The sequence below is a fragment of the Phacochoerus africanus genome, chromosome 9 (genome assembly GCF_016906955.1).
Source record: "Phacochoerus africanus isolate WHEZ1 chromosome 9, ROS_Pafr_v1, whole genome shotgun sequence".
In the NCBI taxonomy this organism is placed as follows: domain Eukaryota; kingdom Metazoa; phylum Chordata; class Mammalia; order Artiodactyla; family Suidae; genus Phacochoerus; species Phacochoerus africanus.
In genome coordinates, this window is record NC_062552.1 from 24,790,329 (window position 1) to 24,817,598 (window position 27,270).

General features: G+C 57.3%; 3 protein-coding genes across 5 annotated transcripts; 1 reads left to right on the top strand and 2 right to left on the bottom strand.

Annotated features, from left to right (window-relative positions):
* The first annotated feature begins 119 nt into the window (after window positions 1–119).
* On the top strand, window positions 120–2,105 carry SAPCD1 (suppressor APC domain containing 1). The gene is made up of 5 exons (XM_047796313.1): window positions 120–524; window positions 776–916; window positions 1,411–1,506; window positions 1,591–1,680; window positions 1,768–2,105. The coding sequence occupies exons 1-5, from the start codon at window positions 411–413 to the stop codon at window positions 1,861–1,863; spliced, it is 537 nt and encodes a 178-aa protein (XP_047652269.1). The 5' UTR covers window positions 120–410; the 3' UTR covers window positions 1,864–2,105.
* On the bottom strand, window positions 2,033–13,335 carry VWA7 (von Willebrand factor A domain containing 7). The gene is given in 18 exon segments (XM_047796310.1): window positions 2,033–2,677; window positions 2,766–2,943; window positions 3,150–3,289; window positions 3,368–3,669; window positions 4,249–4,341; window positions 4,659–4,811; window positions 4,914–5,046; window positions 5,485–5,670; window positions 6,162–6,278; window positions 6,926–7,038; window positions 8,988–9,157; window positions 9,270–9,465; window positions 10,789–10,899; window positions 11,471–11,567; window positions 12,011–12,126; window positions 12,129–12,291; window positions 12,593–12,841; window positions 13,112–13,335. Coding segments are annotated over 17 exon segments (2,676 nt in total). The 5' UTR covers window positions 12,827–12,841; window positions 13,112–13,335; the 3' UTR covers window positions 2,033–2,503.
* Window positions 13,336–13,528: 193 nt separating this feature from the next.
* Window positions 13,529–27,043, bottom strand: VARS1 (valyl-tRNA synthetase 1). Of its 3 annotated transcripts, none has more exons than XM_047796309.1 (30): window positions 26,844–27,043; window positions 26,177–26,598; window positions 24,667–24,801; window positions 24,434–24,572; window positions 24,095–24,219; window positions 23,920–24,007; window positions 23,618–23,718; window positions 23,355–23,482; window positions 20,083–20,247; window positions 19,760–19,841; window positions 19,239–19,358; window positions 19,043–19,151; window positions 18,844–18,938; window positions 18,524–18,614; window positions 18,148–18,272; window positions 17,958–18,061; window positions 17,717–17,875; window positions 17,522–17,612; window positions 17,317–17,422; window positions 17,145–17,215; window positions 16,935–17,060; window positions 16,527–16,631; window positions 16,360–16,428; window positions 16,189–16,267; window positions 15,946–16,073; window positions 15,416–15,571; window positions 15,101–15,307; window positions 14,903–15,014; window positions 14,470–14,795; window positions 13,529–13,673 (listed from the first exon to the last, which is right to left on the bottom strand). In XM_047796309.1, the coding sequence occupies exons 2-30, from the start codon at window positions 26,561–26,563 to the stop codon at window positions 13,605–13,607; spliced, it is 3,798 nt and encodes a 1,265-aa protein (XP_047652265.1). In that variant the 5' UTR covers window positions 26,564–26,598; window positions 26,844–27,043; the 3' UTR covers window positions 13,529–13,604. The 3 variants fall into 3 exon arrangements, with proteins under 3 accessions (XP_047652265.1, XP_047652263.1, XP_047652264.1); XM_047796307.1 differs by having other exon boundaries at window positions 23,920–24,010; XM_047796308.1 differs by having other exon boundaries at window positions 23,920–24,010; window positions 26,840–27,043.
* Between the last annotated feature and the right edge of the window lie 227 nt (window positions 27,044–27,270).

Sequence of the window (27,270 nt, forward strand, 5' to 3'; positions counted from 1 at the left end):
AACAGGTTAAGAATCCAGTGTTGTCACTGCTGTAGCTTGAGTTGGCTGCTGTGGCTCAGGTTCGATCCCTGGCCTGTGAACTTCTACATGCTTTGTGGGCAGCCAAAAAAAAAAAAATTATATATAATATATATATTAGTATCTCTGCTGGAGGGAGACCCTTGGGTTCCACTCAGACAGACTCCATGAGAACCAGCCCCTTCAACAGACCCCACGCAAACAGATGAGAGGGAAGAAGGAGCCCAAAGAAGGAGTTCCTTCCCTCACCAAAGTAGGAACAACTCAGCCTCAGACACGGCAGGAAGGGCTCTGAAAGGCTGAAAGACTAGGCAGGACTGTGTGAGGCTGGGGGAAGGGGAGGGACCGGCCTGCACCAGGGGGCGTGGCTCCACCCTTGCCACCTCAGAGCCATGGGGAGCCGGGGGCCTGGCGGGCTGCCCCTGGTGCAGGTCCCCTACACGGTTCTGCTGCTGCCTCTGGAGACGAGCCGCCAAGAGCCAGGAGCCAGGAGCTTCTTCCTCTGGGTGAGTATTGGTCCCGCAAGAGGTCCTGGGGAAGCTCCTCTCCCTAGATCAGTGTCCTGCATTTCCACCCAATTTTGAGGACTCACAAAGTACCCCTTGCTTCCCCTTGCCCTTCAGGTCCTCAGTGGCCAGTCCGGGGCTCACACTCAGTGACCAGACAGTGACCCTAACCAGGGGTTAAGAGTAAGGGCCCCGTGTGGTCCAGAGCTCTGCTGTGGAGTAAGTCAGCCTCTGCTTCTTGCCTTTTTCAGCTGCAGAGGATGCAAGCTCTGGAGCGGGAGCAGGATGCCCTGTGGCAGGGGCTGGAGCTGCTGGAGCATAGCCAGGCCTGGTATGAGGGCCGTCTGAGGGAGGCCCAGCAACAGCAGCTGCATCTGGGTGCCCTTGGTGAGGTACGGGGCCGACCCATGGTGTGTAGCGGGGGGGCAGGGGTATGTGGGTGCAGCCTGACACCATCCTGGAAAGGCAAGAGTTAATGGACAGGGATCATGAATTGGAAGCAGCATTGGAATGACAGGATGCCACCAAGGGTTAGGTTGGGGTTCATTGCTGGGCCTAGAGGAGGCTGGTTTGCATTCCATTCAGAGGGACATGCCTGGGATCACTCCATGGAGATGGGGGAGTGGCCTGGATTGTTCCAACAAGTCAGGGATGGACAGGGAGGATCCATAAAGAATAGAGAAAGAGGGTACCGTGCTCTTTGAGGGGGAGGGAGGAACCGGACTTTTAAAGAGATGGCATGGAGAGTATTAGAATTTCCCACCTGCCTGGGGGGGAACTGGGATGAGGGGATCTGGATGGAGGAGAGGAATGGCCTGTGGTGATAGAAGGGGGCAGATGGAACTCCAGCTTTCACCATGTTGTCTGCCTTCAATTCCTCCTTTAGAATTTTCTAACAGATTTACAGTCAGAGGCTGGTGGCCCCCAGTTAGCCCAGATTCAAAAGGTGAACATCTGTTTGCAGAATCTGATTCAGGGGAAGGTGAGTTGATTGTTTTCAGTTTAGACTTTTGGGGAGCGGGGGCAGCACTGCACTGGTCTAACAAAACAGCGAATTTCCCCCCAGTTCTCGCCACATCCCTTGAACAAAGCTAGTTCCTGTGACACCCAGGACTGGGAGGAAACGCCAAGGAAGCAGAACTTGTGGCGGCAACAGGTAAGCTGTAGAGCAGCGGGCAACGGTGGAAGCCCTGGCCCTCACTGAGGGCGGAGCACAGACACCCAGGCTGTCTCTCTCCTCCAGGAGGGGTCAAGGCAGCAGAAAGAAGTCATTCAGCCAAAGGGAGCGATGGCTCAGCCGGGCTGCCCCAGTGGACAGAGGGGTCCTACCCGTGTCTAAGGTCTCCTCTGGTTCCCTTCAGCTGTGCCAGCAAGGCTGAGTCAGAATCCCCAAACAGCCTGGTGTAAAGGTTCTTCTCTGCTCCTGAAAACTTCTGCTTTATCTTTTTGGTACTGTACTCACTCTTCCCTATGTGCTGTGCATAAGTGATCTTTCTTTGAACTCCCTCTGAGTAGAAGACATGTTTATTGACATTGTCCTTTGACTTTAAATACAAAAATAAAATAGAAGCGTCTCCAGAATTTCAGTTAAAACAATTCTATAAATAATACTTTCTGGTAGGAGGTGGGCTACCCTCCCCCCACTCCCAGTCTTAGTCTCTGCCCTACATCTCTTCCCCTCTACCTGAGCTTGGGGGAGCATGAATAGTAGTGGAATAAGGATGCTACAGAGAAATAGGAAGCAGCTTTCTCCAAAAATGAGTTTGGTTTCGTTCCCACAAGGGTTAGGGAAAGTGCATTGTGGGAAAATCCATTGTCTTATGTCCCAATTTTAGTGAGAAAGAGAAGGGACAGGTGCATGAAAAGGAAAACCTCCATCCCACCTGGGAGAGCAGGGTCCTAAGGCCCATGTTATCCTCTCACCAGTGGGGCAAGATGGCAAATCATGCTGGAGTCCCAGCCCTCTGGGGGCTGCTGTGTCACCAGAAGGCCAGGCCTAGCAGGAGTAGCACCCCTGCAACTGTGCCCCACCAGGGAGTGCCTACCAACCCTCCTCCAGCCCTGCTCGGAGTCACCAAAACTGAAGGATGAAAGGCAGGGCCGGCAGTGGTGAGGACAAGGCCAGTCGAGTGGACCGGGGCAGGGAGCTGGTCCTGGGGAGAAGAAGGAGAGGCTGGCAGGGTGGCTGCACCGCCCATCCTTATGGTGCCTATCTTGCAGCGGGAAGTGGGGCCACCTCACCTGTGGAGCGGGGGCCAGCACCAGGAGCCGGAGGAAGGCATGGGTCGGGGGTGCTGTGCTGGCTTCTCCATCTGTCGTCGCTGTCACAGTCACCATCACCATGGAGTCCGGGGTGGCAGAGTCTGGGACCTCCAGCCACAGATGCCCCCAGGCCGACTCATTCGGTTCCAGGTGAACCCTGGAGAGGTTCCCGCGGAAGCCTCAGGCTCTGGCTACCCGAGAGCAAGGGGCGGAGCTGAGAGCAGGTGGGGAGGGGAGTGAGGAGTCTGAGCACCAATCCCAAAGGGCAGGGCCAGCAGCCAAGCTTAAAGAGCGCCCTGTAGCTCACGCCTGGGGAATAAAAAGATGGGACCAGAAAGGAGCAGGAGGATTCAGGGATTTCACCTGGAGATGTTGGAGCTGAGAGCGAAGCTGGGGTTGACGGATGTCCTAAGATCGAGATCCTGAGGGCCCGAGAAGCTGGCGATGCGAAGCGTGAGTGGGGCCTTGGTGCCCGGTGCCAGGAAACCCAGGGGACCACTGAGCTGCGAAGGAGGGTGGGTCAGGGGAGGGGCAGGGCCTGTTCTCTCCAGCCCCAGCCATGCCTTCCCCAGGCGGCTCACCTCCAGAAAGACGGGAACTACAGCACAGGGCTGGGGGGCTGCCCGGTGCAGGCCCTGCCCCGCTCCATCCTGGCCAATCAGCTCCAGAGAGAAGGGTCCCGAGGTGGCCAGGAGCGTGGGTGGTAGGGAAGCAGTGAGGAGACCTCGCTCCCGGGGTCCCATCGGCTCCAAAGGCACCCGGCCCAGCTCCTCACCCTGCGGGACCCCTCGAAGGACGACGTGGGAGAAACGCGGGAGAGGATCTCCAGGGTTTCCTCTCCAACCAAGCCCTGTCACTTCTACCAGCAGCTGGGTCTGGAGACCTGGGACAGAGAAGCGGAAGAGGGAACAGGGATCTGCCTGAGATTTGGAGACAGGAAGAAAAGAATGAACAGCTTTGAGCAGGGCTTAGCCCTGGGGACCATGGATGGGGAAAAGGGGTTACCTTTAGGGGTGGCGATGGGGAGGGCGAGGAGGGAGTTCTGGGAGCCTAGAAATACTCTATAGCCGAACTGAGTGACGGTTACATGAGTGTGTTATATAGAGTTTAGTGCACCTTCTTAAATACTTGTTATAACTCAATAAAAAGTTAAGTACATACATAATGAACAAGATAGGGGAGGGAGTTCCCATCGTGGCTCAGTGGTTAACGAATACGACTAGGAACGATGAGGTTGTGGGTTCCATCCCTGGCCTTGCTCAGTGGGTTAAGGATCTGGCATTGCCATGAGCTGTGGTGTAGGTTGCAGACGCAGCTCAGATCCCGAGTTGTTGTGGCTGTGGTGTAAGCTGGTGGCTACAGCTCCGATTCGACCCCTAGCCTGGGAACCTCCATATGCTGCAGGAGCGGCCCTAGAAAAGACAAAAAGAAAAAAAAAAAGATGGGGTGGGGATAGATGTACCTGTAACCGGTTGAGTCAGGGGGTAGAGGCCAGGGTGGGGTCCATCCTCCATGGAGATCCCGAAGTGGAAGAGGAAGTCCAGGGAGGTCTGGGCTGCGGGGCATCAAAGCAGTCAGAGACCCTCCCAAGAGGAATGTGACTGAATTGCTCTTGGGCTCTGCAGTCTCCTCCTTTCCCACGAAGAGCTCCCTCCCTCCTTACCTTTCGCTACTGGGTTTTTCCTTTTGATGGCTGCATATGTAAGTTCCCAGGCTAGGGGTCGGATCAGGAGCAGCAGCTGCCGGCCCGACACTACAGCCACAGCCAAAACCGGATCCCTAACTCACTGAGTGAGGCCAGGGATCAAACTCACATCCTCATGGATACGAGTCGGGTTCATTACTGCTGAGCCACAATGGGAACTCCCTTACCTTGCACTCTTACACGAGGGGTGCCGTTGGCTGTGACCTGGATCTCCCAGGTTCCTGTCTGCAGAGGGTCATTCATGGTCACTATCCAGAACTGCCCAAAGTGGCGAGTGTGACCTAGAGGCCCCTCACCTTCATCCTGGCCCTGGGAGACTCCTGGGTGGGTGTTGGGGACAAGAGATTGTCACATGAGAGTTCCACTACCCCTCATTCTCCAGTCTCCATTTTTCCTCTGCCTTGAGACACGCATGGAGCTACCTGCAGGGTTTCTGATCCAGAAGCTGCTGACCTCGCCGTGGATCCGGACTGTGACCCTCTGGAGCAGCCCATCCACACTGAACACCAGTGGCCTCTCAGGCACCACAATAGGAGGCTCCAGGGGAAGGGTCACCTTGAGGGGCAGGAGCAAAAAAAATGTGGGAGATGACAAGGCATGAAATGAGGTAGGAAGAAAAGGCACAGACAGAAAAAACTAAGTAACACGTGGAGAAGGGAACCCCGTGAGAGAGGAAAGACCAAGGATGAAACTATGGTCAGCGACAAAGTTGGAGGCCAGGGAGTTGTTGGGACGAGGCAACTATGTCTTTCCCCCCTTAAAAGATGGCAGAACTTCCTGGGGTAGCCACGAGGACAGAACACTGGAGGCCAAAGCTGGGGAGTATTGACATGGAAGGAGCAGCGTAGAAGGTGGGTAGCCTTGGATCTCAGAGGGAGAGAAACTTCCTTTCCCACCCTTTAGCCTAGAATGGCAGCCTGGCAAAGAAATGCGGTGTCACCCCTCCCTTTAGTTCTGAGTTGAGCGCAGTGGTCCCTCTGGCCCCACACTTACCAGGTCAGCTATGCTGTCCCCAACAATGGCCGCCACATCCTGAATGTACTGGTCTTTGGTGAAGATCACTTCTCCACCCGAGGCCAGGGCCACCGCTTCATATGGCTCAAAACGCAGAGGGGACAAGACCTCACGCCGAGCTCGGCCCTGAACCCGAGATGGATCTTCAGTCACCAGGAATGTGACCTGTGCCCAGAAGAGAGGCCAGGAGTTGAGGTTGACAGCGCCATCTACCGCTGTAAATGAGGACCTCCTGTGCTCAAGCTTTCTACAGAGCTGAAGATTGGTGAGAAATTCTGTCTACCCTCTGGCTGCTACAGCAGGGTCTCCCAGTGGCACAACCCCCAGCCTTCAGTGAGACATTGCCACCCCCATAACTGTCACCATAGGTCATCCACATAGGGGACTGTTGGCAACCAGATCTCCAGTTCTTCAAATGGTTTAGTGGGGTAGGTTCAAATATGAACTCAGCGTCATTAAGGGTGGGGCCTCCCACTCTTTAGCATTGTTAAAGGGATCCGGAAGTGGTTTGCTCATGGTCCACTTCTTCCCGCCAAACCAAGGCTGGTTTAACCACCACACTGTGGGTGTGACCCTTGTTGTGAGAGTGTTGGCTGTCCCAGGGTTTCTTGCATCCCTGGGTGGCTAACACTGAGTCTCCCACCAGCTCTGCTTACTCTGCAACGCCGCTCCCGAGTCAGAGATTCCACCCGATTGGTGAGATAGGCATCCTTGGGGGAGGCGTCAGTGAAGACGAAGATGTCTGAGAGTGGAGGTGTGTGGAGCAGGGCCAGCTGTCAGGGAGGAAAAGACTGGTTTTAAAAAATGGCAAGGGGAGTTCCTATCACGGCTCAGCAGACACAGATCTGACCAGTATCCATGAGGACGCAGGTTTAATTCCTGGCCTTGCTCAGTGGGTTGAGGATCCGGAGTTGCCGCAAGCTGTGGTGTAGGTCACAGACATGGCTCAGATCTGATGTTGCTGTGGCTGTGGTGTAGGCCGGCGGCTACAGCTCTGATTCAACCCCTAGCCTGGGAACTTCCATATGGTGTGGTGCAGCCCTAAAAAGACAAAAAAGAAAAGAAAAAAATGACAGCACAGAGTTCTCTTGTGGTGCAGTGGGTTAAGGATCAGGCTTTGTCAGCAGCTTAGGTTGCTGCTGTGATGTGGATTCAAACCCTGGCCCTGGAACTTCTACCTGCCATAGGTAAGAAAAAAAAAAAAAAAAAAAAAAAAAGCAGCATCAGAGAAATGGGTAAAGCCAGGGAGGGCAGAGTAGAAGACAATATAGCCCTGGAATCTGGAGTGAAGCCAGTGGCACTAGGCTCTGAAATGGGCCGGGGGCCAGGGGGCAGGGGGTGTCCCAGGGAAGCTCTAGTTCCCTTGCTTGTGGGTCCTGGAAAGGGGAGGAGAAGAAGGGAAGGGGGGAAGAGGGCAGACCTCCAGGGCTGACAAGCACATCTCAGGCTCGTCTCCACCTCCCAAGGCGTGTATCTCATTGAGTTGTTGCCAGAAGCTGTCAGGGTCACTGGTTATAAACACAGGGCCAAAGCCTGAGGAAGAAGAAAGGAGGGTGAGATGAGTGAGGACAAGGCTCTCCCCAGTCCCACCCAGGGCCAACTCCCCCGTCGTCAAGAGGCCCGCTGTGTTCCTCAGGTGTTCAAGTGTTGAGATAACAATACTCCCTTATGTTTATATGGACAGGGCAAAGACAAGGCAGGGACCAGGTACCTCTGGGGGGAAGCGGACATCACTTCCTCACAAGCTGGTGGTACTTCCTATGGCCCCGAGTTCGCTTTTTTGGGTATATGCATAAGCATCAAAAACAACTCAGGGAGGAGTTCCCGTTGTGGCTCAGTGGTTAATGAACCTGACTAGGATCCATGAGAATACCGGTTTGATCCCTGGCCTGGCTCAGTGGGTTAAGGATCCAGCGTTGCCATGAGCTGCGATGTAGATCGAAGATGCGGCTCGGATCCCACATTGCTGTTCCTGTGGTGTAGGCCGGCAACTGCAACTCCGATTTGACCCTCTAGCCTGGGAACCTCCATACGTCACAGGTGTGGCCCTAAAAAGACAAAAAACAAAAACAAAAACCAACTAGGGGAGTTCACTTGTGGTGTAGGAGTTGAGGATGTGGTATTGTCACTGCATCAGTTTGGGTTGCTACTGTGGTGGAGGTTCGATCCTTGGCCTGGGAACTTCCACATGCCATGGGCATGGCCAAATAAATATTAAAAAATAATACAAATGAGCTTATTTATAGGACAGAAATAGACTCACCAACAGAGGAAAAAAAAGTTGGAGTTGCCAAAGAGGAAAGGGGCAGGGAGGGATAAATTAGGAGACTGGGATTAACAGATACACAGTAGTACATATAAAACAGATAAACAACATGGACCTACTGTATAGCACAGGGAACTATATTCAATATCTTGTAAAAACCAAAACAAAAAGAATCAAGAATTTATATATGTGTGTATATATATACATACATATATATAAGGGAATCACTTTGCTGTACATCTGAAACATTGTAAATCAACTACACTGCAATTGAAAACAAAAAACAAAAAACATAAAACATTGGCATTTCCAGTTCCCATCGTGGCTCAGTGGAAACAAATCATACTAGGATCCATGAGGACGCAGGTTCCATCCCTGGCCTCACTCAGTGGGTTAAGGATCCAGGTTTGCTGTGAGCTGTGGTGTAGGTCACAGACATGGCTTGGATCGGGCCATGCTGTGGCTGTGGTGTAGGCCGGCAGCTATAATTCTGATTTGACCCCGAGCTTGGGAACTTCTATATTCTGAGGGTGTGGCCCTAAAAAGACAAATACACACATACACACGTTCATATATGCACATGTATATACACATGTATATACATATACATATATATATATATACACACACACACACACAGGCAGATCAGACTCAAAGTCTGCTCTTGGGCAATTCTCAGTCCACATTTTTTTTGGTGATCATTTCAACCCCGGAAGATAGACAAGAAAAGGCAAGTACTGACCCATTTCATGGATGATGAAATGAGGAAAGAGAAGTTAAACCATCAGCCTAAGGACACTCAGTAAGACTTGGGGTCTGACTTCTAATTCAGTGGGGAAAGGAATGTGATGAACTAACTGTCCTGGACATTTTCACAGAGGCCTGGACCCACCCTCCCCTCTGTCTTCATCCCAACTCTACAGGAAATGGAGAGAACTGAAAATGACTTATTAGAATAGAAGCCTAAGAAAGCAGAGGCCACCTGCCTAAGCACATATCATCATTATTAATATGGAAAATGCTGTCATTTAGGAAACAGTGGAAGAAGTGGCTGATTATTTCCTACAGGCACATAGGTACCTGTAAAGCTCCTCTCAGGACCACAGAAGAGCCTCCATTTTATTATGGAAGGGAAGCCATGAGGCTCGCTTCCCTACCAGTGGCATTTACCCCTGCCCTGGACTTCCCTGCACTATCCCGGCCAGAACACAGTTACCTGGGTCGTGGAAAGGCACCAGGACATAGTGGGAGGGCTCCATGGGGCTGCCCCGCCGCTGCTCCACTATGTGGCGAGCCTGGATTTTGGCAGCGTTGATCTCCTCACCCATACTGCCTGTGGTATCCAGGACGAAGCTCAGGCTGGAGGCTGGGGTGATGTCCAGCAGCCTGGAAGCAGGCCAGAGATACAGTGAAGGGTCTGTACACTGTCCCCATCCCCTGGTTTCTCAGCTCTGGGGCACCTGCCTATTAAAGAACCCGTCTCCAGGGGGCCACTCACCTGGAGAAACCCCTGTCTCCCAGGCGGTTTCGTAGGAGGCTGAAGGCCTGGATGGAGGCCAGAAGGGCCAGTTTTGCAGCCTGGAGGTGCAGCATGTGGTGGGGGGAGAAGCCTGGGGATGTGCTATCCTTGTTGATGCCTCCCCGTGGCGGCTGGGAGCTGCTCTGGTCAAAATGGCCCCCATGGCTACATTTCCCTGGGGTGGGGAAAGGGATCTGGAGGGTGGAGGTAAAAAAAACCCCTGCCCGTTGTGGCTCAGCAGGTTAAGACCCTGACTAGTATCCATGAGGATGCAAGTTCGATCCCTGACCTTGCTCAGTGGGTTAAGGATTCAGCATTGCTGTGAGCTGCAGCATAGGTTGCAGACTGGCTCAGAACTGGTATTGCTGTGGTATAGGTTGGCAGCTGCAGCTGTATTTCGACACCTAGCCTGGGAACCTCCATATGCTGCAGGTGCAGCCTATTTTTTTTAATTTTTATTTTTTTTGTCTTTTGTCTTTTTTGTTGTTGTTGTTGTTGTTGTTGTTGCTATTTCTTGGGCCGCTCCTGCGGCATATGGAGGTTCCCAGGCTAGGGGTTGAATCGGAGCTGTAGCCACCGGCCTACGCCAGAGCCACAGCAACACGGGATCCGAGCCGCGTCTGCAACCTACACCACAGCTCACGGCAACGCCGGATCGTTAACCCACTGAGCAAGGGCAGGGACAGAACCCGCAACCTCATGGTTCCTAGTCGGATTCGTTAACCACTGCGCCACGACGGGAACTCCCTATTTTTTTTTTCATTTTAATTAAAAACTTAATTTTAGGAGTTCCTGTCGTGTCGCAGTGGTTAACGAATCCAACTAGGAACGAGGTTGCAGGTTCGATCGCTGCCCTTGCTCAGTGGGTTAAGGATCCGGCGTTGCCGTGAGCTGTGGTGTAGGTTGCAGATGCGGCTCGGATCCCGCGTTGCTGTGGCTCTGGTATAGGCCGGTGGCTACAGCTTCAGTGAGACCCCTAGCCTGGGAACCTCCATATACCGCAGGAGCAGCCCTAGAAAAGACAAAAAATAAAATTTTTTAAAAATTAATTTTAGTTAAAAAACAAAAACAAAAAACATTGCCTCCTAAGAAAATGAGGCCCTTTCTGTCCTGGCCTGACCCTTTCACTCCTCAGCAGTGGATCAGGAAGAAACTATGACATTTTACAGAGGGCAGCTCTGGAGTGCATCTGGAGTGGTTCGTCACCGCAGCACGTGGCGGATCCCCCGATCCCTCCAGTCAGTCCCTCACAGCTGCCCTGTGTGATCAACAAGTCTTATCAGCTGAGTAAGAAGCTGCTCCCCGACCCCAACAATCACGGTGCCCCAGGGGGCCTTCCTCCCCCTGCCCACCCACATCCCCACCTCCTGTCCTTCTTCCCAGACATGATGCCACAGGAAAGAGGACAAGGGCCTACAGGACTGAAGTCCCTGGGGAGAGGGTTGGGGAAAGGAAGTGACTTTCTCCCCTTCCTTCTGGGGGCTTTCCTGTCTGGTACCTGGTGGTTTGGAGGGATGCGTTCCGAAGTAGCCAGAGGTGAGGAGTGTGACACCCAGCAAGTTCCCAGGGCAGCTCAGCTCCTCACAGTCGGAGCAGGTGGGATCGTCCACTGGGAAGAGAGGGCAGGGGTCTGGTACCCAAGATTCTGCGGCCCCTCACCTTTATCCCTGTCCACCCAAAACTTCTGCAGCTTTTCTGCCCAAGTGGAACAAGGAGAAAGCCCTTAGGTACCCCTCATAGGTGCCATGCTAGGCTCTGAGCTAAAACCTGGAGTTCCTGGGCTGGCAATGAGACTCAGTCAGTATTTGAGACTGAGACTGTGCTAGAAAATCCAGAAGTGTGGGGACCCATCCTATGGGGAGTGCGCCCTCTGTGAGCTGTGGACTGGAAGTGAACTTGTAACAGACAAGAGGCAGCTTCCAGGACCTAGTTCAGGCTGAAGGATGAGGGGACCCAGAGGAAGCGCCGTGTGGTCCAGCCGGGGAAGAAGCTGCGTGAAAGCCAGAGAACTCCCTGAGGTCTGCAGACCTGGTCCTTGGCTGATCGGAGGGACCTCACAGGTTGTTCCAGAGATGAAGTGATGTCACATCCTATGCGACCTCAGGATGTGACACTGGCTGGCTGGGCTGAGAGGAGGTAGCTCTGCAGAGTCCCCCCGACCAGCAGGGTCAGGGCTGTACCTTGTGCCAGGCTCCGGAGCTCCTGCCGAGGCCAGAGGAGGTGAGGGTGTGGCTGCTGCATCCCCAGTTCCACCCAGTTGCTGTGACTGTAGAAATCCTAGTCCCAGGGAAGGAAGAAGATGACTTCGGCTCACTGTCCTCACAGTCTCCAGGCCTGACTCCTCACTCCCCCAGCCCCGCCCAAAGCCTCCTCCCACCCTCGGCTCCTTCAGACCCCAAGCCCCTCCACGGCCCTCTCCCTGGCCTGGAGCAGCTTTACCAAGTGGGAGTATTTCTCCCCATCTCACCGGAGCAGGCCCACCTCTCTCAGAACTGTTCTCTCCTACTCTCACTTGGCTCCAGCTGCAAAGGCCTCCTGGCTCTTCCCCCAGGAAGCCCTGGGTTTGGAGGTGGGGACCTGGGAACAGCCCCAGGGCACGGCGAGCCTGCCCAACCTCATCTAGAGTAGGGGAGGCACGACTAAGCAGGCGCCGCTGGGGAGATGGGAAGGCTGGAAGCACAGACACCCCACCACCACCACTGCCCCACCTCTGTGCTCACCTGCAAGGCATGAAGAGCGGCCCCGAGGCGCTGGCGGGCCAGGGTGTGGTCCAGGGCTCCGGCTGCCACCACGGTCTCCCGCAGAGCCCCCACCAGGCGTGTGCGCCCCCGGCCAGGCGCTCAGCGTCAAAGTGCAGGTCGGGGTCGTTCCTGGAAGTCGGCAGGAAGTCCTGGGCGGCATTGGCACGAGACACCTCGCCTAAGGCTGCCCGGAAACGCCGGGAAGGAAACCCAGGGCCGAAGTAGGCGGCAAAGAGGTCGTCGGCAAGGAGGGTGCGGCCCTGGGAGAGAAGCGGGGGACAGGGGTTCCAGGAAAGCCCCCTGGGCTGGCCCATTGCCCACATATCCTCAGCTCTGGCTCGAAGCTGGGTGTGGGAGGAACCCAGGGTGCTGGCCCTGCAAGGGAGGGCAACGCTGGGCTTTTCTGAGGAGGGAGACATCTGATTTTAGGACCAGGACCCTGGGCACTGTTGCTGTGGTGAGGAAGGGAGGGGGGGTCCCTCCTCATGGCAAGCAGGGCCCTCAAGGTCCCTGGGAACAGGGGAACCCGGCTGGGATGCGACCAGACCCAAGGGTGCTCACCAGGAAGTCCTCGAGACGAAGGGGGGGCCGACCTAGGGGCGGCTGCTCCAGGAAGAGCTGCAGGGTGACGTTGAGGGCTGCCTCCTCGGTCAGGTCCTGGTGGGTGATGGAGCCGGGGGCAGCCAGGAGGCTCCAGATGTTGGGGAAGAAGGCAGCCGTGGGGGGCAGCAGAAGCTGCAGTAGCAGCAGCGCTGGGGGGCCCAGGTGGGACAGGGGTGCGTCGGTGGGAAGCATGGCTGAGACATGGACCTGGGGGGCAGAGGGCCCTTAAGGGAGGAGGAAGCAGCAGCGTCTCCAGGGCAGGGCTTCCTGTTGGCCTCTGTGGGCACCTGCTTTGGCCCTTTATCTGCTCCAGCTGGCCTCCCCGCCCTCTCCCCTCATTCGGAAAACCTGAGGGCCCATCGGACCAATAGGGACTTACACCTGCAGGGGGCTGAGGCTCCTCCCCCAGGCCCCCCTCCCCACCCCAGCCTGACCCCACCTTGCGCAGGAAGCCTCCTCTCCAGGCCTCTCCCCTACCTGGTTGCTGGGTCTCCCGGCAGGGCCGCTGGGGCGTGGCGTCACAGGGCACTTAGGTCAGAGTTATAATTAACCTAGGCTGCACTCTGTGGAGGGGAGGGAGGCCCCGGCACGGTGGGGGCTGGACAGGGAGGCCCTGGCCCCTCCACTTGAGGCCACAAGCAGCAGCCAGCAAGCACCAGGGCGGTCCTCCCTCCGCCGGCTGCAGTGCAGCGGAGGTGAGTGGAGAAGAGCCGGAGGAGGAGGGAGCCAGCAGCGTGACTCAGGCCTGGCTCAGGGCCAGGGCCAGACCCAGACAGACGCACCTCTCTGCCCACCAGGACCCAGCGCCTCATGCCCAGCCTGCCACCCTACTGTTCACATCAGCACCTGAGGATTCAGGAACCCAGCCCCACCACACAAACAGTCAAGAGATGGTTTTGTGGCAAAATATTTTATTGCTGCCATCCCCACGGTGGACCACTGGGGGTCATGAGGGCTGGAGGTGAGTCTATCACAGCATCTTCTGAAATAGGGCGATGGCCTCCTCCACCTTCCTGAGCTCTGCTTCCGTCTGCTGGAGCTGAGGGTGGAACAAAGGGGTGGTGGGTGGTGAGGGCCCAGGCCCAAGAGAGGAGAGCCCCAAGTGGGGAGAGCAGAGGGGTCAGAGTTGGAGAGGGGTCAGAGTTGGGCAGGGAGCAGCTCGGGGACCTGTGTGCTTGGCTGGCCAGTCTCCCCACCAGCACCCCCTTCTCTTCTACCATTGCTGGTCTCCTGAGTCCTGCCTTTTCCCAGAGTGATCAGCTCCCAAGGACAAAGGGGCCTCTGAGCTCATGTGCGCCCCCCGGTGGCCAAGCCCCACACCCTGACTGGGGAGGTGGACCAGTAGTTAGGAAGGCAACCTTGTAAGCTAGCCCTCAGCCTTCAGCTGGAAATGGGCAACGGTATTACAGCCCCCTGGCCTGAGAGGGCCACTTGGGACAATTAAGTGTGAAATTAACTCCACTCAGTCACCCAGGCCCTGTAACTCTCCGTCTCCACCCACATTCTCTTCTCGAACCTGTGGTTTTCCTCCATGGAGGGGCTCCAGGTGATCGTTGGAGCAACCTGACTCTACCTGGGCGGCTCTGAGCCCAGCCCCCAGCAGGTGGACGCCATGTTCTAGGCCCTGGGTTCGAGGCCTGCCTCCGCCATCAACCTGCTACGTGCCCCTGCCCGCGCAGTTCTTCATGTGTAATTGGGGGGGGGGTGACACAGTCCCATCTGCTCCCCATGGACGGCCCGGGGTGGGTAGAGGAGTCACGGGGGGGGGGGGTCCGAAGGCAGCGGGAGCCCTGGGGAGGGACATGGGGAAGGAAATGCCCACCCAAACCACACACCTTAGCTTCATCTGCCTCCTGGACTTTGAGGGGCACCTTGACAGAGTAGCTGGAGGCGGCACGGCGCTCCTGCAGACGCTGGGCCTGCCGCTGCGCCTCGTCACGCTTGGCCTGCAGTTTGCCCAGCTCCCGGGCTGGGTCTACCAGCCCCTGCAGCTGCAGGTGGACGGAGCAGCGGTCAGAGGCCAGGGCCACGGCACAGCCCTGGGGTGCAGAAGCCCCCAGAGCCAGAACAGCTACTATACCAGCGCTGGCCAGCGTCTGCACATAGCCTGACACTGCCGATGCCAGGGCACCCGTGGCCTCATCAGCCACTTCCAGGAAACCTGCCGGGGGAGGGAGAAAGGTGAACAGACAGGATACAGCCAGCTGCCCTGATACTGGTCCCGGAGTGCACTGTGGGGACAGGGGGACGTGGGGGCCCGAAGCTCACAGTCAGGCCGGATCCGGGTGAGGTTGTAGTCAGCACGGAGGGAGCGCACAGCTCGAGTGATGCTCAGGGCCAGCTCGAAGGCGGCCTCTGCCTCGGGGTCCTTCCAGGAGCACTGTGGGGTGCAGGAGGGGGGTCAGGGAGGCTGGGAGGCCGCTCTGCAGAGCCCCCCGGAGCCCCACTCCCAGCCACACCCCGTACCTCTGAAGGCTCCGGGTAGGAGGTGACACAGAGGCTAGGGGGGGCCTGCGGCGTCCGCCGGGGCAGCCTCTGAAACAGCTCCTCGGTCACAAAGGGCATGAAAGGTGAGAGCAGCCGCAGGCCGATGTCCAAGCAGGTGTAGAGGGTCTGGCGGGCGCTCTCGGCCGCCACCTGGTCCACCCCGTTCAGCACAGGCTTCAGGCACTCCTAGGGGATGGGAGGCAGCGGGCTCAGGGCTGGGGAAGGTCGAGCCTCCAGCCCCTGTGAATCTGTGAGGACTGGCAGGGGACAGGGTGGCCCGGGGCCCCATCTCACCAGGTAGACGTCACAGAGCTCGTAGAGCCAGAAGCTGTACTGGGCGGTGGTGATGGCCGGGAAGTCGTAGGCCTGGAAACCCTGGTTGCTGAGCCTCACGGCCTCAGTCAGCCGGCTACGGATCCAGCGGTCCGCCAGGCTCTCGCAGCCTCCAGGCTTGAGGGGAAGGAGCATATCAGCTGGGGGGGCCATCATCTGCCCTGGGGGAGGGAGCTGGAGCCCCATGGGAACCACGGGCAAATCCACCCTCCAGGAGCCTGAGGGATCCAAAGCAACCAGCACGTGTCCGGTGACTGGGGGAAAGGGCAGGCACCCCCTTGAGGGAGGACCCCTATGCCCGAGGCTCTCCCTATGGCAGTCTGGCCCTGTATCCACCTGTCCCCCCAGCTACACAGAGGCGCCCTGGGGGCAGGGGCTGGGCTTCTGGACTTGTGGCTACAATCCTGACACCGCATGGGCCATGCTTGTCACTGGGATGGCAGGGGTGCAACCTGTGTGGGCGCTGCCCTCCTCGCCCTCCAGACCCTCACCTCGGAGGTGGCAGAGGGGACGAAACCCTTCCCAAGGCCACGGAGGGCAAACTTGGTGGCGTTCCAGAGCTTGTTGCAGAAATGGCGGTACCCCAGTATCCGGTTCACATCCAGGTTGATATCACGGCCTGGGGGCGTGGGGGGGTGAAGGCGTGTCCTCAGCATCCTCCCTCCGGGCCACACCCAGGGAAGGGCGGGGCCTCAGGGAAGGAGGCAGAGGCAGCTGAGGCTGGGGGGCCGTACCCTGCGAGGTGTAGGCGCACAGTCCAAAGCGGAGAGCGTCGGTGCCGCACTCGGGGATCCCCGCTGGGAAATCTGCCTTCTGTGGGTGGGGGGGGGCGGGGGGCATCACTGAGCTGCCTCACCCACCCCTTACCTACCGGCACTCCAGCCCTAGCACCCCCGCCTCTGTACCTGCCCCTCTTTGGCCTTCTCCATCTCACTGGGATCCAGGTTGCTGTTCACCAGCTGGTTGTGCAGGCCCTGAGGGTTGGGGGGGAGGTAGTCAGGGAGCCGTGGCCACAGCCTCACAGCCCTTCCCGGCCGAACCCAGAGCCCTGCCCCACCTGGCCCAGCCCCACCTGCAGGGAGACGCCGTGGATAACGTCCAGGGGGTCGATGACGTTGCCCAGAGACTTGCTCATCTTCCGGCCATGGGCATCCCGCACGATGGCGTGGAGGTAGACCTGCGAGGCAGCAGGAGGGGAGGCTGTGAGGCTGTGTCGCCCCCTCCCCTGCATCCGGTGTGCCTCCTCTGAACCTCAGGCCCCGCAGGGTCCCCCCAGCCCCTTCATGTGAATTAGAGGTGTTCCCTCCTCGGGGAAGCCAGGGTCTCAGCCCCACAAGCCCCCCTACGGCCAGGCCCACCCCAGGCCGTCCATGGGCACTGCCCCTGTCCCTATCCATGCTGAGCCTGAGCTGGGGCACCGGAGGGCGGGGGGCGGGGGGAGGGAGGGGACTGCGGGTAGGGGGCTGGGCTGTCTCCACACCTCCCTGAAGGGAAGCTTGCCAGTGAGCTTCAGACCGAGCATGACCATCCTGGCCACCCAGAAGAAGAGGATGTCATGGCCCGTCTCCAGCAGTGTCCCGGGGTAGAACACACTCAGATCTTCTGACTGGGGGCAGAGGGAGCAGGGCATGAGCCACGGGGAGAGAAGCGCCCCCCACCCCAACTCCCCGGGCTGGCCCTGGGAACGCACCTGGTTGGGCCAGCCCAGGATGGAGAAGGGGAAGAGGCCGGAGGAGAACCAAGTGTCCAGTACATCTTCATCTGAGGGAGGCCAAAGGTCAGAGGTCAGAGGGGGGCAGAAGCCAGGATCAGAGCCTCCCCCCCCTCCGGGCTCTGCCCGCCACCTCGAGGCCCTGTCTTGCCTTGCTGGAGACTGATCTTGTCTGGGGACACTCCAAACTCCTTGGCTGCCTTCTCGCGAGCCTCGGCCTCGGTGCGCCCACTGACCCAGTACCGCCCATCAGGGTCCTGCAACAGGTGGAGTGAGTGCCCTGGGGGGGTGCCTCTGCCTTCCCCTCACCAAGGACCCCACAAACGCAGAGCCCCCGCAGATGGGCCAGTTCTCACCTCCCCTGGGGGGACAGCCGGGTCGCTGACGGTGACAAAATAGGCCGGGATGCGGTGGCCCCACCACAGCTGCCGGGAGATGCACCAGTCCCTGCGGGCGGCCGGGGAGGGGGGCGTCACGGAGGGCAGGCGGCGCCGGACCTTGCGCTGCTCGCCCTCGCCCAGTCACCTCCCGCATGGGGGGGCCTGACGCACCGGATGTTGTCCATCCAGGCATGCCACGTCCGCTGGTGGGCTTCCGGCAGGATGCGGAGGTCGCCCCTCGTCACGGCAGCGCTGGCGGCCTGGGCCATCTCCCCACAGCGCACGTACCACTGGGGCCGCAGCAGGGGCTCCACCACGTCCTTGGAGCGGCTGCAGGTACATGGGGGTGAGGGGGCTGCGTGGTGAGCACCCTGAGGAGCCCGACCCCCCCTTCCCCGGTCCCCACCCTCACTTGCAAAGCGGCACCACCATGGGGTTGTCCTCAACGCCGCGGAAGAGTCCCCGCTCCTTTAGCGCCGCCAGCACAGCCTTTCTGGCCTCGAACCTGGGCAGACCCTGGGCGGGGGAGACAGGCTCCGTCACGGCCACGCCAGGAGCCCCGCCACGTCCTGGCCCGGCCGCCACGCCCCGGGCAGGCTCACCAGAAAAGGTGGGGGCACGTTGACAAGTGCCCCTCGCGCGTCCATGATGCTGACGGCCTCCAGCCCGTGCCGCTGCCCAACCTCGTAGTCGTTCTGGTCGTGTGCGGGGGTGATCTTCACCGCACCTGGCGGGTTCGTGGGGGGCCGTCAGGGGGGAGCCAGTGGCGTCCCCGCCCACATGCACCCCCTTAGGCCGGTGGATGTGGCTCGCAGACCACTCTGCTCCCTGTTCCCCCAACACCGTCCCTAGAGAACCAGCCCGGGTCCCGCCTGTTCAGGTGAAGCTCGTCGTCTTTCTCTTTGAGAAGGAAGATGAATGGCGGGAGTGCGGCTGGCGGCGCCTCCTCTCCCCGCGGGACTTGAGTCTCTGGCTCACCTGTGCCAAACTCCATGTCCACAAAATCATCGAAGATGACGGGGAGGCTCCGGGACACGAATGGGTGGACCACGCTCTTCCCCTTCAGGTGCTACAGACAGAGGGAGACACTGAAAATGTACCAATGGCTGGGCTGGCTCCTGTGACGGGGGACCCTGACTCCCCCACACCCCCATCCCACCTTCACTGTAGAAAGCAGCCAGAGGATGAGTCTCCAATTCTCCCTCCTCAGCCCAGTGGGGGCTCCGTGCCCCTCCTAGCACCACACAGGGTGTGGGGTCCCCTTTGGCCAACACGCCTCCCCCAGCACCCCACCACACCTGGTATCTGGGGTCTTCGGGGTGCACAGCTATAGCCACGTCTCCCAGCATGGTCTCGATCCGAGTTGTTGCCACCACCACCTCCTCGTTGCTGTCTGGGGTGACAGGGGCCTTGCGGTCTCAGCACTGGGCCCTTCTTGCCCCGCCCCCACCCGGGCCCAGGATCCTGGTGCCCCCCACCCCCAGCCCCGGCTCCTACCTGAGCCTTGGACCTTGTAGGCAAAGGAGACGAGGACCCCAAACTCCACCTTCTCCTTGTAACCAGGCACGGACAGCAACGTGCGGCCCGTCAGCTCCTTCTTATCCACCTGCGACGGAGATGGAGACTCAGAGGCGGGCCCGGGGCGGGGGCAGGGCTGACAGCGGGGATGGAGAGAGCTGGCGGAGGGGCACACCTCGATGTCCGAGATGGCAGAGTTGAGGGTGCAGGACCAGTTGACAAGGCGGGTACTGCGATAGATGACACCTTCCTCGTGGAGCCGGACGAAGGCCTCGATCACGGTTGCTGACAGTTTCTAGGGGGAGCGGGGGAGTCAGAGATGGGTCTAGGTACCAAGCTAGCAGGGCCAGCAAGACCTGGCCGGCCCGGCACCCCACCTCCTGACACACAGACCTCTTTAGGGGCTGGAGGGGGATAGAAGGCTGTGGGAACTGCCTGGCGATGCTGGAGATGGCAGGAAAGCCCCTCAGCTAGGGCAGGGAATCCTGGGGTTCAGGCTCCAGGGGAGGGTGAGGCCCCATCATGTGCCTGAAGGAGTCTAAGCTCCCAGAGAGTGGGCAACGGGGAACACAAAGGGCCATGACGTGGGTAGAAAGTGGCATTTATGGCTGAGCCCTTAGCGGTTTCCTACAAGGGGGCTGCCTCCTGGGGGAGCCTCTCCCCCGCCCCTGCCGAGACCCCTCCACTCCCACTCACGGGATCCATGGTGAAACAGGCCCGATCCCAGTCCAAGGAGCTGCCGAGCTTCTTCAGCTGGTGGTAAATCCGGTCACCTTTCCTGGAAGCAGACACACAGGCTGCGATTGGCACTTGGGCTGGGCTGGAGGGAGGCGTCAGGTGGCTCAAGGGGCTGAGGTGGGGCTCCCGTGTCCCTGCGGAATGGGCCTGGGCCCCGGAGCCCAGCCACCTTCAGCTCCTGCGAGAGGGTTTGACCCTGTGGTCAGGGTCCCAGGGGACAGAGATCCTATCTGGACAAGGGACAGGGAGGCGGGGCCCGGAGGCCGGCAGGCAGCACTCACTCCTCCTTCCACTTCCAGACCTCGCGCAGAAAGGCCTCGCGGCCCAGCTGGTGCCGACTCAGCCCCTGCTCGCGCCAGAGCTTCTTCTCCACCACCACCTGGGTGGCGATGCCCGCATGGTCACAGCCCGGGTTCCACAGGGTGGTCTCGCCGCGCATGCGGTGCCTGCGGGAGGAGCACGGGGACCCAAGGTGAGCCGGCAGTGGAGTTGCCCCAGAGGAGGAAGGGGCTCCGGGCAGGGAGGCCATGGACTCAGGAAAGATAGGGGCGGTGGGGCGGGAAGCCCCCAGCTCGGGCACGGCAGTCAGGCAGAGATGTGCAAGGACAGCCGAGGCAACTCGGTAAGAGAACAAAGAGGAGGCTCTTGACCAACTTGAGAGCAAAACATGAGAGACTTATGATCTTTAAAACAAATTTTCACAGAACTAGGAACAATACTATATAGATCAAGGAAACAGAACAGTGACTAGAAGCAGATCCAAGCCCATTTAGTATTTGTTAAAGGTGGCATTTCATGGAATTCCCGTTGTGGCGCAGCGGAAATGAATCCAACTAGGAACCATGAGGTTGCAGGTTTGATCCCTGGCCTTGCTCAGTGAGTTAAGGAGCCGGTGTTGCCGTGAGCTGTGGTGTGGGTCACAGATGTGGCTCGGATCTGGCATTGCTGTGGCTCTGGCGTAGGCTGGCGGCTACAGCTCCAATTAGACCCCTAACCTGGAAACCTCCATATGCTGTGGGTGTGGCTCTAAAAAAACATAAATAAATAAATAAATAAAGGTGGCATTTCATATCCATGGAGAAAGTACAAACTGTTTAATAAGTGAGTTTGGGACACTAGCTAATTGGTTGGAAAAACTACTCTATTTTCCTATGTTCACAAAACTAATTTGCAAAAATTTTATATTAAAATTAAAAATTTAAAGCCCTTCAAAACACTAGAGCATTAGAAAATGCTACCATTAAAAAAAAAAAAAAAAAAAAGGAGTTCCGTCATGGCTCAGTGGTCAACGAATCTGCCTGGGGACCATAGGGTTGCAGGTTTGATCCCTGGCCTTGCTCGGTGGGTTAGGGATCCGGCGTTGCTGTGAGCTGTGGTGTGGGTCACAGACGAGGCTGAGATTCTGCGTTGCTGTGGCTCTGGCTAGGCCAGCAGCAATAGCTCTAATTAGACCCCTAGCCTGGGAACCTCCATGTGCAGTGGGAGCAGCCCTAGAAAAGTCAAAAAGACAAAAATAAATAAAGAAAGAAAGAAGAGGAATTCCTGTAGTGGTACAGCAGAAACAAATCCGACTAGGAACCATAAGGTGGCAGGTTCGATCCCTGGCCTCGCTCAGTGGGTTAAGGATCTGGCGTTGCCATGAGCTGTGGTGTAGGTTGCGGACATGGCTGGGATCCTATGTTGCTGTGGCTCTGGCGTAGGCTGGCAGTTGTAGCTCCGATTAGAGCCCCTAGCCTGGAAACTTCCATATGCTGTGGATGTGGCCCTAAAAAGACAAAAAAAAAAAGAAGAAGAAGAAAAAATGTTGCTACCTTAAGTGTTCCATACAAAGCGTCAATTCTTTCCTCATGCAAATAATTTGGCCCTTATGAGTATTTAACACAACTCATTTTTCCACTTCTCAGTTTCTCACAAAATGCTAAATCTGATGTTGTATCCCCAGTGCCCAGAGCAGAGCTGGCACAGTTATGTCCTGTAAATATATATATACACATTTAGGGCCGTACCCTCGGCATACAGAGGGTCCCAGGCTAGGGGTCTAATCGGAGCCACAGCTGCCAGCCTACGCCACAGCCACACTGACGACAGATCTGAGTCACGTCTGTGACCTACACCACAGCTCACAGCAATGCCAGATCCTTAACCCACTGAGCAAGGCCAGGGATCGAACCCACAACCTCATGGTTCCTAGTTGGATTTGCTTTTGCTGCGCCACTATAGGAAATTCCTGTAAGTTTTTTTGACCAAATTAATTAAGTAGAACACTAGAAAAACTTCTCAAAATTTAAAATGGAAGTAAACCCTAGACTAGAAACACAGAGTTGTTTTAAAATACTTTTTACGGTGCTTCCTAGTTACTCAGTAGGTTAAGGATCTAATGTTGTCACTGCAGTGGTTTGGGTCACTGCTGTGGCATGGGTTCAATCCCTGACTCAGGAACTTCCATATGCCATGGGTGCAACCAAAAGGAAAAAAAAAATGACACCATGATGGTACAGCCACACTATAAATACTAAGGAGCAATGAAGGAGAATGAAGTCAGTCTATGTACAAGGACAAGAAGGAGTTCCCGCTGTGGCACACCAGGATTGGCCGCATCTCTGGAGTGCTGGGAAGGAGGTTTGATCACTGGCCCCAGGCAGTGGGTTAAGGATCTGACATTGCTACAGTTGTGGCTTGGATCTGATTCTTGGCCCAGGAACTCCATATGCCTCATGAGGTGGCCAAAAAAAAAGAAAAAATATATTTATGTATGGACCGGAAAAACCTCTAAGATAAACTGTTAAAAATAAGAAGAAACTTGTAGAAGAACAAGTTTGGTATGAGCTCTTTATGTTAAAAAACAGAGAAAAAAACCCCACACAAAAGGAAAACTATGCATTTCTGGAGTTCCCGTTGTGGCGCAGTGGCTAACGAATCCAACTAGGAACCATGAGGTTGCAGGTTCGATCCCCGGCCTTGCTCAGTGGGTTAAGGATCCGGCATTGCCGTGAGCTGTGGTATAGGCCGCAGATGCGGCTCGGATCCTGCGTTGCTGTGGCTCTGGCGTAGGTGGGAGGCTACAGCTCCGATTCAACCCCTAGCTTGGGAACCTCCATATGCTGCGGGAGCGGCTCAAGAAAAGGCAAAAAGACAGGAAAAAAAAAAAGGAAAACTATACATTTCTATGAGTACACGTACCCCTAAGCAGATAAGAAAGATCTGAAAGATACACATCAAAGTGATAACAATGGCTCATTCGTAGGAAGAAGTAAGTCTGGAAGCAGGGTGGTCAAGGAAACTTAAGCTTCAAATTTCTTATAAGACTATATTCACGTATTTCTTGCTAAATTCAAAATACTATTTTTGGTAGCAAGAGTGGAGAGCCTGCAAGTGGAAGTGTTGATTATTTTACAGCAGGAAGCCAAGGGATGGGCCGGGAATGACCCAGTGAGAAGTGTGGCACCACCAGGGGGCAGAGCTGAGGGCCCCAGTCAGCAAAGAGAAGGGAGGACAGCAGCAGGGGACCAGAGAGAGCAGAGGGAAGCGGCCGGAGGAGAGGACAGGAGCTCACCATCGGGTCAGGGAGTCCTGGATGGCGTTGGTGAGCGCGTGGCCCAGGTGCAGGGAGCCTGTCACGTTGGGGGGCGGGATGCACATCATGAAGGTGCCCCGGGGGTTGGGGGCCGACACGCTGGAACGCTGGCAGGGAGGAAGGATGGGGCCTTGCTGAGGCCTCCCTGTGACGGCTCTGGCCTCGTCCCAGGCCTTGTATGTTTCAGCCCTGTCCTTCCCCACTCCCATCCCCTCCAGACCCGGGCAGCACTGCCCACTCACCCCATACTCGGGCTTGAAGAAGCCCTGCCGCTCCCACCAAGGGTACCAGGCAGCTTCGACGTACTGAGGGCTGTAGGAGTCAGGCATCGTGCCACTGACGTCTGCGGGAAAGGGAGGCAGGGGTCAGAGCCGAGGCCGGGAGCATCGGGGAAGGGGGCAAGGAGCCAGCAGAGAAGGACCCAGGGCTCTGCAAATCCTCACTAAGCAAGCTAGTGCGAACAAGGATGGAGCGGGAGGGGTGAAAAGAGGAAAGGAGGGTGGAGGTAGTGGGGGGCGGGGTCCTCTCTTCCCCCTCCTAGTACCTTTCTTCTCCCCAGGGGGGGTTGGGAGGTCATAGGTAATGACCCCAGGATCCCGTTTCTTCTCCCTCTTCTCTGGTTTTGGTTTCTTCTGCTGCGGAGGAAAAGGATACAGGTTCAGGTGTCAGCCACCTGCAGCACACCAACATCCCGTCCTGCTCCACTCTTGGCCTCTCACCTCCCCAGGGGGTGGCTGCTGCTGTTGGATCTTCTGCTTCTGTTGGAATTTCTCTAACTTCTCCCGCTTTTTTGCCTCTTTCTTGAGTTGAGCAGCTGTCTTTGTGGGTGCAGAGACCTCGGGGCCTGGAAGGAGGCACAGAAATCCAGACCTGGTGGGGACCCTCTGTGAACAGTGCTACTACATCCCAGATGGGCTACTTCAGCTGCCCAAAGGCTCCCCCATGCCGACCACCCACCGACCCCACTGGCCCCTGGCATTCCTAAGAGAAAAAAGAAATCGAGCTGCGTGAAGGGCCCCAGAGGAACCCCTCGCCTCCTACCTTCCGCCCCTCCTCACCTGGCTGTTGGGAGGCAGGCCTGGTCCCTGAGAACAGAACCACCTCTCCCAGCACGGCCCGGAATTCTGGCTGCTGGACACAGGTGATAAACCAGCGGGTCACATTGCCCCAGATCCGCCGGGCAGAGGGATCCAGGACCTGGGATGGGGAAAAGAAACAACTATCCTTAGTCGTCCTAGAGGGAGGTCTGAGGGAACCCACCCTCATTCTTCCCCAGGTCCCAGTGACTCACGTAACGGAATGGCAGCAGCAAGGCTGTGACAGCTGCCAGGTCAGCCAGAGTCGGGGCCTCCCCAGCCAGGTAAGTGTGCAACCGAAGCCATTCTTCCAAGGGGCTCAGGGCCCTGCCCAGGGCCCCCAGCGCAGCCTAGCAGGAAGGCAATGGGGTATGAGAAAAGGGTTGGACCACCTCAATCCCCACCCCAACTCAATCCATGGAGCCCCTTCCATTCCCACGAATCACCACCTCCAAGGCCAGGTTCTTCTTCACGGAAACGATCATAATAAAAATACTTGCCATTCATTCAATAAATTCCGACTGAACACTTATTATATGTCAGGTGCAATACACTAAGTGAAAGAAGTTAAAGATTACATGGTTGCTTCAACAAATATTTACCAAGTATATACTGCAGGCCAGGCACGTCTCTAATAAATGAGACAACTGAACAGATGGAGCCCCTGACCTGTTGGCATTTATATTCTAGTAGGGGAGATAGCAAGTGTGCAAATGTACAACGTATTCCCTTATTTTTCTCCTTCAGTGCTATGAAGAGAAATAAATTAGGTTGAAGGGGACAGAGAATTCCAGAGAAGGGGCTTCTATTCAGACAGGGAAGTCAGGATGTGAGGGAGCAAGCCAGGATCTAAGTCATTCCAGTTATTTCATTCATTCATTCAAAAAGTACTAAGTATTGGAGTTCCCGTTGTGGTGTAGTGGTTAACGAATCCGACCAGGAGCCATGAGGTTGTGGGTTCGATCCCTGGTCTTGCTCAGTGGGTTAAGAATCCGGCGTTGCCGTGAGCTATGGTGTAGGTTGCAGATGCAGCTCAGATCCGGAGTTGCTGTGGCTGTGGTGTAAGCTGGTGGCTACAGCTCCGATTCGACCCCTAGCCTGGGAACCTCCATATGCTGCAGGAGAGGCCCTAGAAAAGGCAAAAAGACAAAACAAAACAAAAACAAAAAAACCCAAAAGGTACTAAGTATCGAACCTGTGCTCAACACTCTGTGAGGAGATGGTGTTATAAGGACGGTAAGGCACAGACCCACTCTGAAAAGACTTCCGGCTGTAATTTTGTGTGATTTGCTCTCTTTTCCCCTACTTTCCCTCCTCTTCATTGCATTTCTCCCCAGCCAACTGTCATCAGTCCAGGCCTGGTGCCTCTGCACCAGTCTCCTGGTGTTCTACTTCTTTCCCTGGCCCTAGTCTTTTCCTACAATTCAGTAACGTCTAACCTTATCAGTTTCAGATCCATCCAGTCCTCACTCAGAGACGGCAGAGCATCTGGCACCAGATTATGTGCTCTGACACATCTTTTAATCTTCTCAACATGTCCTCAATTTTCGTTTCCATAGGCATAGGAAGACCAAGGCTCCCAGAGGTCAAGAAAGCTGCCCACGTCTGCCACACCAGATGGCAAGTAGGGGTATGACCAGTCTTTTTCTGACATACTATCTTTCTGGCTCACTGCCCTCTCCGAAATTCCCTCCTGCCCCTCTCCCCCGCTCAGCTTCTTCTCACCTGGGGGTCCTGGGCAGAGCTTCGGAGTCCCAAAGCTGGCAGCGTTGCCCCACAGGCAGCTGGTATTAGCTCCGTGTCTGCGTAACTGACCCACTGCTGGACAAGGACAGCGGCCCGACTACCTCCAGGGCCCCCCAGGCCTGCTGGCCACAGCAGCTGGGCCACGGCCGTGGCTCCCCACACCCAGAGCCCACCGGGCCCCTGCTCCAGGGCGGGCAGGCGGGGTGGGGGAAAGGGAGTCCTGCTGGCCGGGGGCGGCTGAAGACAGACGCGGGGGTGGGCTCCTCCCCATCCTGGACCCTCCCCAGCCTCGCCGTAGCGGGCAGCTATGAGGGCTCGGAGGCTGGGGAAGGCATCGGGGTGAGGAGAGACGTAGAGAATGGACATGGTTGTGCAGGAAGTCCGAACGAGGTGGAAAAACCCTAAGGGAAAAGGGGACAGAGTAAGACCGAGGGACCCGGGGGCTCCTGAGTGGCTCCCCTACCTCAGGCTCCCGAGGCCCCCAGAACTGAGGATCTGATGGGGCCTCAAGATCCGAGGACCCTGCTCTCGGAGTGGCAATGACAGTGGGTAACTCCCCAAGCCCGCGAGCCCTACGGGCGTGGGGGAGGCTCAAAAGAGCCTCTCCGCGGCCAGCAGGACGCGGGTTCAGGCCACATGTACCTACTGGAGGGAGATGGTCACACAGAGCCGGGCATCCACCTCATAGCCGGGCGCCGGCCGAAGTTAGACGGGCCTGGCAGCCGGGGCTGAGGCGTCCGGCGGGCGGGGATGGTGGGCGGTCCTCCCGGTGACCCTAGATCCCTGCGACAGCCGCCCGGGCAATCTGCGCCCACGTGTTCCCCCCTTTGTGACTACGAGCGTTTCCGGGCCCCGGGGGTCCTGGCGCAGGCGCCCGTGCCCCGCCTGCGTGTGCCGGCGCTGCCTGGCCGACCTTGGCCCAGGGGTGCGCCGCCCGCCGCAGACTGCGCTCCCGAGGAACCGTGCGGGGCGCGGGCACGGGAGACGGGGCCGGGGAGGACGCGCCGGGAACCGCGCTCCCGTCAGGCGCCGCCGCGGGCACCCTGCACGGGTCCTCGGGAAGGGCGGGGCGG